Source organism: Eleutherodactylus coqui, chromosome 6 (genome assembly GCF_035609145.1).
Source record: "Eleutherodactylus coqui strain aEleCoq1 chromosome 6, aEleCoq1.hap1, whole genome shotgun sequence".
NCBI lineage: Eukaryota > Metazoa > Chordata > Amphibia > Anura > Eleutherodactylidae > Eleutherodactylus > Eleutherodactylus coqui.
The window spans coordinates 220,551,814-220,564,625 of record NC_089842.1 but is presented as its reverse complement, the minus strand read 5'-3'; the positions used below and the strand labels follow the sequence as shown (position 1 = coordinate 220,564,625).

Below are 12,812 nucleotides of genomic sequence, written 5' to 3'. Positions count from 1 at the left end.
CGTCTTCCAGCCCCTCTCACACCTCTCGCTCCCCTCCTCCTCCGGCTCTGTGAATGGGGGCAGTCAGCTGACGGGCGGCTGGAGGTGGCACGGTGCCAGTCTCCGGTGCACGAGTGTGTGTAGGTAGTACGAGCGAGGCCTGCGATATTGTGAATGTACGCAGGGCCTGTGTCACTCCAGACCTGACTGAAGACTCTCGGAGGAAGGGGGAGGGGGACCTCCTCCATTTCTTCCTCCCCTCCTCATTGTGAGGCGGAGAGGCGGGGGGATTTGGGCTGTCTGGCCCGTGGAATATGAGAGTCATGATATGGCAGGTAAATGCTGCTGATTCTCCGGCCTCGGGGTGGGCACGGGGGTTCGGAGGGGGGGTTGATGCCACCGGGGGGGATGCACGGACCCTCGCTGCTATGCCGGCTGCTGTTTTTATTGTCGCTGCGAAGGTAGCGGGCGAAGCATTGTGCACGCCACCGCCGGCCTCCGGCGTAGCATCTGGGGGCGCCGCTTATGTGACCCCTGTCGCTGGTGATGGATGGCTGGTGGGTACGTTATTGTGGGTAGGTGCATTTTGCCTGTCTGGTGGCATAGAGCTGATGCCAGCCTCGTTATCTGGGCACCCCAGGAATTACCCTGCGCTCCATATGATGTCTAACCGCTTCCTGCCCTCACCTGATTTCACCCCCAGAACAGCATGCGGTGCCCGGGCGGCTCTGTCCCTAGACCATGCCATTAAGACGTGGATGCCCCTTGCAGACGTCACGCAGCAGCTCTACAGGAGGGGGCATTGCTAATATTAGAGGACGGTGTGGATGAGCGGCTCCGGGGATGCGGGATCTTGCGCCGCTCGGACATCTGGAGCGTGCGTGAACACAACAGAACTACCATTATGTAAAAATAAGTCGGAGCACGCACGCTCCCCTCCCCCATAGCATGTGTCACAAGTAGAAACAGGTGCAGTGCATGCCAGGCTCCGCCATCTTTTCTGTGGGCACCCGGAGATGCAGAAAAACCAAATACTTGTCATTGATGTCTTCTGTGTGCTCTGTAATCAGCTGCTTCATGTGAAAGGTCTGAGTGATGCATCATGGGAAGTGTATATAGCGCAAGTTGTGGACCTGTGTAGTTCTTCTGTATGATGTAGTCGCTAGCTCGGATATATCCCGTCCGGGGAGGCACATCATATACATACACATGTGGGGGCGCATTGCTGCAAGACCCCGAGTCGCTTTAGGGACCGCAGCCGGTCCGGGCAGGAAGCGGAAGGGATCCGGAATCTGTTACATCGGCTTTGGTGCAAATGAAAGTGGCAACCGGAGAGGCGACAGCGGGACGCCCCAAAAATTGAGCTAATTCTTCCACGCTGTGGGGATGTCCTCGTCACTGCGGGTACATGAGGTGCTACCCGCAGGCCAACCAGGTGGTACAGGTAGTCCTTCTCCAGGATGGCTCGTCCGCATGTGCCAGAGCAAGTAAGTGACGTAGGTGTCCTGCATCTCACAAGAGCCTGGAGGGGATAGCCGGACACGGACGTTACCTGAGGAGAGCTGGACAGGAGGGCATCAACCAAGTTTAAGGAACAGAAGGAGCTGCCAGAGCCCCACAACACACCCTCCAGCAGCTACTGACCAAACAGTCATGGCCATGATGGTGGCCTGAGGGCCCGATGTCCTGCAGTGGGACCTCTGCGAGCAGCTCGATAGGCATTCACCAGAGTTGTTAGGTCCTCTGTTGGCGCCCCGTTCTCTTCAGATGAGAGCAGGTTTCCGCTGAGCACATGCGTAAGAGTCGGCGGAGTCCATGGTGAGTGTTATGCAGCCGGCAACAACATCCAGCATGTCCAGTTTGGTGGTTGGTCAGTGAAGACATATCCTTGTAGAGTCCACAAACATGATTTCCAATGACCCCCCCGACCGCTGTAAGGCATCACAACGAAATCCTCAGACTTTCCACCAATGCAGGACAATGCTGGCCTCACAGGGCCGGAGTGTGTAGGCAGTTCCTGGATGATGAGGGCATTGATGCTATTGAGGGCCCCTCATGTTCCTCAGCCCTGAATCCAATAGAGAAGCTCTGGGACATTCCGTATTGGTGTACCCGCTGCCGCCAAGTAATGCCACAAACAAGACTCACTGATGCAGGTCTGAGAGGAGATCCCCAGGACACCATCCGCTATCTCCTCAGGAGCTGTCAGACATTGTCAGGAGGGCATACAGACACTAGGGGGCAGTCACACTATTCTGGCCCGTTAGGGGTCATTGGGATCATATTTTAGGGAATTTGGAATCCGGCCCTCGGGTGATTGATGATTTTGGTTTCTGATGACTGCTAGTACGATAAATTGCACAATTTCCGTAAAGACTCTTAACTTGCATCTCTGTTGTCAAGATATGTGTGTGATCTATGTATCCCCTGCATGTAATAACCAGCGCTGTCTGAGCCGTACTGATAAGATGCGGTCAGCAGATCTCCATATATTATATCTTACAATCCTCTTCTTGTTAGGATGGACAGAGTTACAGAAGACGCCTTGCGCCTCAACCTGCTGAAGAGGGGCTTGGAGCAACCGGACGACCGTGAAGATGTCTTGGCCAAACAGCTTAAGATGGAGGGACACGAGGCCATGGAGAGGCTGAAGATGTTGGCCTTGTTGAAGAGGAAAGACCTTCCTGGCCTGGAGCTGCCACACGAGCACACGGCAAAGCCGGACGGACTGAAGCTGTACGAGGAGAAGATGAATGGGAACTTGAGGCCTCACCTGGACAGCCGGCCGGTGGGGAGACACGGCAAGGAAAACATCAACGAGGAACCAGTGGACATGAGCTCCAGACGGAGGTGAGAACCTAGGACTATTAATCAGATCTTCAGGGTCCTGGTAGTTTACACTGCAGCTGCCACCAAGGTAAGACCAGGAACTCCTGCAAGGGGCTCTGCATGTAACAGACAAACCCCTGCAGCCCCAGGTAGACGGTCAACAGCTTAACACCGCACCTAAGTCAGGCATAATTAAGATTAGCCACAACACCCAAAAAGTCTGCCTGGAAAGGGCACCAAGTCTGGCAGCACTCAGTGACCACTTTTTATGTGTCCCATCAGTGACCAGGACCGGGCTGGACTGACCCCTTCTCCGGACGTCATCGTGCTCTCTGATAATGAAGCCTCCAGCCCTCGTTCTACCTCTAGATTAGAAGACCGAATCAAGGGAGCAAACCTGGAGATGTTCAAGGTATCGTCGTCAATCCCTGACCTTGTTGTCAATGTTGGGCTCGGTGTCCACCAGTTGCTCCTCAGTCATTGTTCCCTGTCTGACAGTTCAGTCGTCTCTGAACTTCTGACTGGCTGAGTGGACACCGACAACATGACAACCTCCGTTCACGTCATGGTGTCTTCTTTCTGTCCAGGGTAAGACCTTAGAGGAGCGGCAGCAGCTCATCAAGCAGCTGAAGGACGAGCTCCGGCTGGAAGAGGCGCGATTGGTCCTGCTGAAGAAGCTGCGACAGAGTCAGCTCCAAAAAGAGAACGTCTTACAGAAGGTGAGATTGCTGGAAGACTTTCACCACCACATAAGGAGGTAGTCAGTGCCCGGTCCAGAAATATACCCCACCCTCTAGACCTACAGTCTTAAGCCACTGTCTGTTCCTGGGCTAACCAAGATGGCTGCACCGCTCCTGACACACATTTGTGCATTGCTAGTCTAAGACACTAGACGCTGCTGTGATTGGCCATCGATATTTTGATTTGTCCAGGACCAGAGGGTCGTTTTTTTTAACTCCTTCCCGACCCAGTACGGAGGTTTGCGTCCTGGCAGGAAAGGGGGTTCCTGCTAATAGACATAAACGTATGTTCTAAGAATGGTGTGGGCCCAGAAGCTGTGACTGACATTCGTCCTCCTACTGCAAGTGTTGATCCATGAGAACTCTGATTTCTGCTGTTAACCCCTTGCATGCCGCAATCAATGTTAATCGAGGGATGTAAAGGGCTAACAGAGGGCCAATGGGTTGTCATGGCAACGGAGCGCCAGACAATGGCGTCTTGGTTTGCCATGGCCTGTGATTGCTATGAATAGCAATAATGCATTACAGTTCAGAAGTACTGCAGTGTATTATCAGAACAATCTTAACTTCGAAGGGTCAAGTTCCCTACAGGGGCTTTAAAAAAAAAACAACTTTTGTACACTTTATCCTCTCTTATAAAATAAATGCAAAAACCACATTTGGTATTAGGACATCCGCCATGACCTGTACAATACATCGAGCACACTTTATCCCGCACGGCAAACACTAAGCCTATCATGTTCATTTCTCGTTCCAATAAAAAAAAAAAGCAACAAAAGTGAATAAAACAGCTGCATGTACCCCAAAATGGCACCAATAACAACTACAGCTCGTCGCACAAAAAACGTACGGTCCTCCCAGAGCTCCGTCCATGGGAAAATAAAAAAAGTTATGGAAATTTGAATGCAGTGATGCAAATTAAACATAAAAAAAAAGCATGATGTCATTTATGGTGCACGATTAAGGCCCGACTCACATGAGTGTAATTTAATTGTGCGTTTTGCGTACAACGTATACGTGTATAATACGCAGTGAACGGATTCAATACAAGGATATTGATTTTCATGGATCCATTCACGCTTGCGTATATTCATCGCATATAATATGTGTAAAAAAAAGAACGCAGCGAGTTATATTCTACCGTATATTACACACGATAGAGCCCTATTCTCTAGGAGTGCGTACGAAAATGCTAGGCATATACCATTACTTTGCGTACATACTGCGGTTTTTACGTAAGTTGATAGAAGAAGATGATAAGAATGTTGAAAGAAAAGAAACCAAGAAGCCCGTTCAGGACGGCGTGCGCGAGATACACGGTCATGCACACCAAAAAAACGCTGCGATACACCGCTGTAAAACACGGTTCATACACTTCATTTTACCACATGCTCGTGTGAGCCGGGCCATACACTGAAAAAAACCCAAAAAACACACAATAGCAGAATTGATCATTTCTCTCCCGGCCCTTACTCTACATTATGTTACATGCCGCCCTCATACGCCCGTGTCAGCGGGAAAATAAAACGGAGATGAAAATCCCTAAAAAATCATTGCATTTTTGCAACCAAAATAAAATAGGCCGCATCACTAAGGGGTTAAATAAGTCAAGGAAAAAGTATTATGGGATAGAATTGTCTCCTTAGTCATCCACCGTAACATTAATCCTGTGCTCTCTCTAGACACCTGTTGTACAAAATGCAGCAACTATCGTCCAGCCCTCTCCAGCCCACGTGGGGCAGCCCAGCATCGCAAAAGTCCCGTCACGGCCGGGCGCTCCAGGACTGGAGGTGCAGAATCTGAGGAGCGTCCAGGTAAGTGGAGACCATCTTGTCTTGCTGTGAAACTTCAGTATTGTGACTGCTGACTGTAGACCGAACGATGGCTGCGTTAGCAGCAGCTGGCACGTGACATCCTGGGACCAGTAACGTGGTGCTACGGGATGGCTGCCTCACAATCTGCTCTCAGATAAGGTGACGATATCTCCTCAGTGCAGTAGAAGACAACATTTGGCACTCGTGGGGACGAGTGATTTTGACCGCAGGCAGGTTGTTGGTGCCCAGAGGTGTGATGCCAGTATTTATCAAACAGTCACGCTTGTTCCTGAACCGCAGTGTCAAGAGTGCACCAAGACTGGTTGACCCCTGGACAGACATCTGGCAGAAGATCACACAGCGGCAGGCCACATGTGGTTGACCCAGGAGGCGAGAGCCGGGTGGCACATCTGGTATCCCAGCAATGATGTGCCACAATGGACCAACTGACCCCAAGTACAATAGCGGAGAAGTCAGACAAATTTCCACAATGACCATGTGGTGTGCCTTGCGTCAACTGGGGTTCAGTAGCCAAAGGATGACACTGGTGACCCCATGTCATCACCGACAAGGCCTCACATGGGCCCTGGAAAGATGTCAATGAACCTTGGACACCCAGCAGAAGGCCGTCTGTAGGATGAGTCCCATTTCCTGCTGAACCATACGGATAACCGGGTCTGCATCTGGCGTAAACAGCATGAATCTGTATCCCATTGGGATTAAGCACATATCTACACTGTTGGGGGTTGAGCAGACCAGTGGTGGCGGTATCATAGTCATAGGGAATGTTTACCTGGCATGGCCTGGGACCGTTGTCCATCATACCACAATCCTTGAATGCTGAACTCTACAGGGACCTGTTAGCTGCCCATCTGCACCCATATCTTCAGGAAGTCTTACCCAACCACAGCGCCATCTTTCACCAGCACAACGCTCCGTGTCATCGAGTTCAGGGCGTTAGGGAGTGGTTGAAGGAACATATCAATGAATTCTCCACACCACCGGCCCCCAAACTCACCAGACTGTAACCCCATTGATCATGTTTCGCATCTGCTGGAAAGGACCATAAGATCTACTCCCACTTATCCGCAAAATGTGCCCCAACATACGGAGCCGCTGCAGCGGGCATGGGGCAAGCCAAGTGTGGAGGATATTTGCCACCTTGTGGAATCTGTTCCATGATGTCTGAGAGCCGTGATCGCCCAAAAAAGTGGAGCAGCCCGTTATTGAGTGGGTGGTGATAATGCAGTGATCGCTCAGTGTGTTTATGTAGAGACCACTTTCGGATCTTCAATGGACCCTTTTTTTCTCGTTTTACCTATTGGAGGATACCAGACTGTACCATACACAAATGGAACTGAAGCTTAATGAAGGGTTCATTGAAGATCTGAAAGCTTGCAATAACATCATGTATTTTGTTAGCCATTAAAAGGTCTCATATCTACAAGATTACTTAGTTTCTCTTACTGACAACAGTCACACTTTGCTCTACTGACGCCACGGTACCGAACCTTTTTTTTATGTAGAGACCATAATGTGTGATCTGGTTCCAGTTCTAGAACGTGATGCAGTGCGAGAATCCTCTCCCTTAAATGTGGGATCTGGCTGCTGCCTATAACCTCTGACCTTTGTCCTTTTAGACCCACAGTGTCATCAGATCATCCTCCAACGCTCCACTTCCCCATATGATGATGTCTCAGAGAGTCATTGCTCCGAACCCGACCCAGCTCCAGGGACAGTGTGTGCCACCCAAGGCAACACTGATGCGTAACAGCACAGCAGGCATGACCCAAGCCCTGAACTACCCACAGGTAAAAGTGCCCGTTTCCGTTTTTTGGCGGTGTTGCTGTTTCTCGGCTTCTGCCCTGCACTGTGTATTTCATGTTTCGGTAATACTGTCTTCCTGTCACTCCAGACCAGCTCATCAGTCCCCTGTCAACGAAATTCGTCCTCGTCAGCCATGTACATGAATTTGGGCTCTCACATGCAGGCGGGTCCTGTGAACAGAGTGTCTTCTCCGCTGCCCAGCCCCAGTGCCATGGCGGATCCCGTCAGCTCTCAGGCAGCTGCTAAATTGGCTTTACGGAAACAGTTGGAGAAGACGCTGCTGGAAATCCCCCCACCTAAACCTCCTGCGCCGCTGCTCCACTTCCTGCCCAGTGCTGCCAATAGTGAATTCATCTACATGGTGGGACTGGAGGAGGTGGTGCAAAGCGTCATAGACAGCCAAGGTGAGTGTGATGCCAGTGGGTTGCTGGATGGTGTGTGGTCAAAGACTGGTTTTGTGTAGGCTGATTCTTCATGCCCCTACAGGGAAGGGCCACAGCTCGTTCCTGCACATGGACCCCTTCACGTGTGCTCAATGTCGCACCGACTTCACCCCTCACTGGAAGCAGGAGAAGAGCGGGAAGATCCTGTGTGAGCAGTGTATGACGTCCAACCAGAAGAAGGCGCTGAAGGCCGAGCACACAAACCGGCTAAAAAATGCCTTTGTCAAAGCCTTGCAGCAAGAACAGGTGAGTGACTGCGGAAGCCTGGTCCTCTCTTCAGTCTCACCGCTTCAGGGTCCTCTCTTCAGTCTCATCTCTTCCCTGGTCCTCTCTTCAGTTTCGCCTCTTCAAGGTCCCCTCTTCAGTCTCGTCCCTCCCCCGGTCCCCTCTTCAGTCTCGTCCCTCCCCCGGTCCCCTCTTCAGTCTCGTCCCCTCCCCCGGTCCCCTCTTCAGTCTCGTCCCCTCCCCCGGTCCCCTCTTCAGTCTCGTCCCCTCCCCCGGTCCCCTCTTCAGTCTCGTCCCCTCCCACCTTCTCCCCTCTTCAGTCTCGTCCCCTCCCACCTTCTCCCCTCTTCAGTCTCGTCCCCTCCCACCTTCTCCCCTCTTCAGTCTCGTCCCCTCTCACCTTCTCCCCTCTTCAGTCTCGTCCCCTCTCACCTTCTCCCCTCTTCAGTCTCGTCCCCTCTCACCTTCTCCCCTCTTCAGTCTCGTCCCCTCTCACCTTCTCCCCTCTTCAGTCTCGTCCCCTCTCACCTTCTCCCCTCTTCAGTCTCGTCCCCTCTCACCTTCTCCCCTCTTCAGTCTCGTCCCCTCTCACCTTCTCCCCTCTTCAGTCTCGTCCCCTCTCACCTTCTCCCCTCTTCAGTCTCGTCCCCTCTCACCTTCTCCCCTCTTCAGTCTCGTCCCCTCTCACCTTCTCCCCTCTTCAGTCTCGTCCCCTCTCACCTTCTCCCCTCTTCAGTCTCGTCCCCTCTCACCTTCTCCCCTCTTCAGTCTCGTCCCCTCTCACCTTCTCCCCTCTTCAGTCTCGTCCCCTCTCACCTTCTCCCCTCTTCAGTCTCGTCCCCTCTCACCTTCTCCCCTCTTCAGTCTCGTCCCCTCTCACCTTCTCCCCTCTTCAGTCTCGTCCCCTCTCACCTTCTCCCCTCTTCAGTCTCGTCCCCTCTCACCTTCTCCCCTCTTCAGTCTCGTCCCCTCTCACCTTCTCCCCTCTTCAGTCTCGTCCCCTCTCACCTTCTCCCCTCTTCAGTCTCGTCCCCTCTCACCTTCTCCTCTTCTCAGTCTCGTCCCCTCTCACCTTCTCCTCTTCTCAGTCTCGTCCCCTCTCACCTTCTTCTCTTCTCAGTCTCGTCCCCTCTCACCTTCTCCTCTTCTCAGTCTCGTCCCCTCTCACCTTCTTCTCTTCTCAGTCTCGTCCCCTCTCACCTTCTCCTCTTCTCAGTCTCTCTTCTCCTACCTGGTCCTGTTTCTCCTTTTCCTCGGCTTCTCACTTATTCCTACCCGATCCTACTTATCCTCTTCTTCCTTGGTTTCTATCCTTATCTCTGCTCCTCCTCTTTCTTACCATCTCCTTCTCCTCGGTGGTCCTCCTTCCTCGGCCTCTGGCCTCCTCCCCAGTCCTCTGCTGGGTTGTCCCCTTTTATCCTTGCTCTTGTCTTGCAGGAGATTGAGCAGCGGTTGCAGCACCAGGTCTCCTTGTCCCCGGGCACTCCTCCTGTGGTCACTAAACAGGAGAGCATCATGAGACATCACTCCATGCGGCAGGTACGATGCTGGTGGACAGTCGTAGTCTCGCTCCAGTTACGGCAGTTGACCCCACTGACCTCTTCTTGTTGTCCTCCAGGCCCCACAGCCGCAGAACACTCTGCAGAGAGGGATTCCCACTGCCCGATCCATGTTGTCTAACTTTGCCCAGGCGCCTCAGTTGCCTGTGGCTGGCAGTTTGCTTGGCATGCCAGGTAAGAAGCTTTTATCCTGTGTTCTGGAGAACGTTCCGGCAGGCTCCAGATTCACCACTACTCCTTCTTCTTTCCCAGGTGTGAACATTGCGTACCTGAACGCTGGGATGGGAGGTCACAAAGCTGCCAGCCTGGCTGATCGGCAACGGGAATACCTCCTGGACATGATCCCTCCACGCTCCATATCCCAATCCATCAGCGGGCAGAAATAGCCCTCGGCCTCCTCCCCGCAGCAGCCAAGCTGGCGGACGTTACTGGCGATGGGGCTGGGTACCTGCCAGCCCCTCCCGCACCCCAGAGCAGCTTATAAAGGTTCCGTGTTTGTGCTTTTTGCTCCTTTTTCTCAGACTGGTCTTTGATTTTTATGATTTTTTTTTTATACATTTGTTTTCTGCTGGTGCTTCATCCGAACATTTGGTGAACTTCTCCGGATGGATGAGGCACCAACCGGGACCTTCGGAATGTGCCCCCTCCCCAACAGCCGCCGGCAGATGGTGGTGACGACGATGATGATGCTGCCAGTGACTTTCCTTGTGAATGTGGCCACAGCGAGAGGGGGAGGGATGCGCTTAGAGGGATGACCCATAGTGACCCGCTGGCACCACCTATCCGACGCTCTGCAGTGCAGAGTATTACTTTCCGTTAAACGGAAGAGGATTCTTCTCCATCATTCAGCTATAATGGACAGGCCACCTCTACCGCCCCCCGGCACCAGCTGCCTGCACTTCATGCTGTAGGACGGTGGACGGACCCTCGGCTGCCACCACCACCACAAGCTGTATTTGCACTAACCGCTTGTCCGTAGCGCTGGAGGCTCGCTGACGCCATGGGGGCCCAGGTGTTGGCGGCCGTTGATGGAAGCCCTTGGTGAAGAATTATGTGAACCACAACCCACAGAAGTGTTGATAAGCAGTATTGCGGCTGTTCTGGCTGACCCTGAGGGGTGGGCGCTCGGTGACGCCCCCTTGTTCATCACCAGAGTGCCACCCTTCTCGCGACTTTACTGTGCTTTGGGGATGCGCACAGTATAAATATTGCCCCAGTTGTATTACAAGGTGGACGGAAGTTGTCTAAAAGCACTTAACCCTATAAATCCCTCACTCCTGGACGTTCTCTGCAAAAAAAAAAATGGTGCACCATGGGATTTATCAGTGTTACTACAGCAATGCTACGCACGAAGCATGGAAACCGCACTGCTCGCCGTTCGCCATGACCCCACACACTGTATTACATTGGCGCTTATGGTTTTGAACCGGATGATGCATAGGTGGCGTCGTGCGCCGGGTCCGGTGTCGGTTTCCTACTTGCTGTGCATTCCCATTCAAGATTCGGGGGTTTCTCGCAGTTTCTGCCGCGCCATTTTCTTTTACCCTGTAGAAGTGGATTGACGGATAGGAGTACTTGGTTCCCTGAGGAGGGGCTCTTGTGTGTGTGTGGCCCCTGACCATCGTCAACAACGCAAATGCGCAGCGAAAGGGATCGTTCCGCACAGTGGACAGCATTTCAGTTCTGCCGCTCCCAGTTTACTCCGGCATCTAGTAAAATGTCAGCGTGGAGACTACAACCTCCATCATCCTGGGCGGCTAACTCCGGAGGGCGCTGTAGTTTGCCAATTCTGGGCATTTTACAACTTTTGCTTTTATTTCCAACCTAAGTTTTGTTTCAGTCTTGGAGTTGATTCTTCTCTTCTTGGTGCTGCAGAGACGTCCGGCGACGACCCCCCCCCCCCCCCCCTCCCCTCCCCCACACTTTTATGCAATGACTTTCTATTCTTCCCCCCCCCCCAGTTCGGAGTTTTGGTTCTTTATAAGAAAACGATGAAACGTTGTTCTAATTATTTTGCTTGGGGTTTGATGAAACTTTTTTCTGTTCTCAGTGTAAAAAAAAAAAAAAACAACAAAAAAAAAAAGCGAAAAATAACAAAAAAAAAAGTTATTTCTGGACAAAAATGTAAAATGAAAAGAAACAGAAACTTTGTAAATTATGTACAAATGGTCAAAACACAAACCGGAGCTTCATCGTGTGCGTCACTGTGTATCGTAGTCTGTGTACCCCGCTGCACTGCGCCAAAGGCAGCACCGCTGTGTCCGCCCCATCCTGGCAGATTATGGTGGGGGGAGGGGGCGCTGCCTTTTGCGCAATGTAACTGTTTCCCCTCTTTCTTTTGGGTTTCCACGTTGTGTTCTGAGTTTGGGTTTGGGAGGCGGCTCCCCGTGTGACCCCCTCCCGCGCCTGACAGTGACCGACTTCTACAAAGAAAAAAAATGGAAAAAAATAACTAATGCTCATTTTTGGAGAAAGGATTTAAAAATAAAAACCAAACCTGAGACCCTTTGTAATATTTATCACTTGCTAGCTGCGTTTAATAAAGAAAGGAACAGTTTATAACTTCTTACCTGGCTGTCACTTATTTGGGGGGAGCATGGCGAGGCCGCGGGTGGGCGGAGTGGCCCTTTAAGGAGGACTGAACATGGGATACAGACAGCGAGGTGGATACATGGACTAGCCCTGGCTTTCTTCATAGCTCTTTCAAACGGATGGGCTCTTCTTAGTTCCAGCACTTTCAATGTGTACAGTTGGAAGTTGGAACCGTCTACTTGACACAATGACTTAAAGGGGTTGTTGTAAAATTATGGATAGACTATCTATAGAAGAGTGTGTCATAAGGCATCGGCCGCCCAGTGCGCTCATGCACTGAGCTGAATTTTGCAGGAAGCAGACAGCCCCGTTCCCAATGTAGTGGCCAGGCTTGGTATTACATGCCAAGTTCATTGTTAAAGCGAATGACCTGCAGTACCAAACATGGCCACTGCAGTGGGAACAGAGCTGTCTACATCCTGCAGAAATTAACTGTTCATGAATATGCCAACCCAGAGAACAGCTGATCAGCAGGGGCCCGAGTTGCAGAGCCCCACTGATATACTTTTGATGGCCTACTCTACAACTGTATACATGTACGTGAAAAATGCAGCAATCACAGAAATAATCTGTGAAAGAGGCTGCAGATCCACCATGTGTGAACATACCCTTATACCGTGGCAAGTCCTCATTAAAGGGATTTTCCAGGAAGACACTATTGCTGAGCTGTGCTCCAAATTGGTCACCAATAGTTGATCGTGGGGGTCCGCTGCTCAGGATCCCTGTCGATCAGCCGTTTGCAGAGACTGCGGCGCTCAGGTGAGCATGCAGTCTCTTCTCGGGCTTGTGATGTCATCAGTCACA

At 51.8% G+C, this 12,812-nt stretch overlaps 1 protein-coding gene across 4 annotated transcripts in view; it reads left to right on the top strand.

Annotated features, from left to right (window-relative positions):
- The window catches only part of GATAD2B (GATA zinc finger domain containing 2B), a 47,028-nt gene extending 35,046 nt beyond the window's left edge, over positions 1–11,982 (top strand). For 2 of the 4 annotated variants that reach the window (XM_066608849.1, XM_066608848.1), the window contains exons 2-10: positions 2,500–2,829; positions 3,091–3,220; positions 3,396–3,527; positions 5,231–5,362; positions 7,003–7,173; positions 7,278–7,593; positions 7,676–7,878; positions 9,295–9,396; positions 9,476–11,982. In XM_066608849.1, the coding sequence (XP_066464946.1) occupies positions 2,501–2,829; positions 3,091–3,220; positions 3,396–3,527; positions 5,231–5,362; positions 7,003–7,173; positions 7,278–7,593; positions 7,676–7,878; positions 9,295–9,396; positions 9,476–9,802 (1,842 nt within the window). In that variant the 5' untranslated portion in view covers position 2,500 and the 3' untranslated portion in view covers positions 9,803–11,982. Of the gene's footprint in view, positions 1–25; positions 315–2,499; positions 2,830–3,090; positions 3,221–3,395; positions 3,528–5,230; positions 5,363–7,002; positions 7,174–7,277; positions 7,594–7,675; positions 7,879–9,294; positions 9,397–9,475 lie in introns of those variants that run through there. The other 2 variants (XM_066608851.1, XM_066608850.1) reach the window with 2 other exon arrangements.
- Positions 11,983–12,812: the final 830 nt, after the last annotated feature.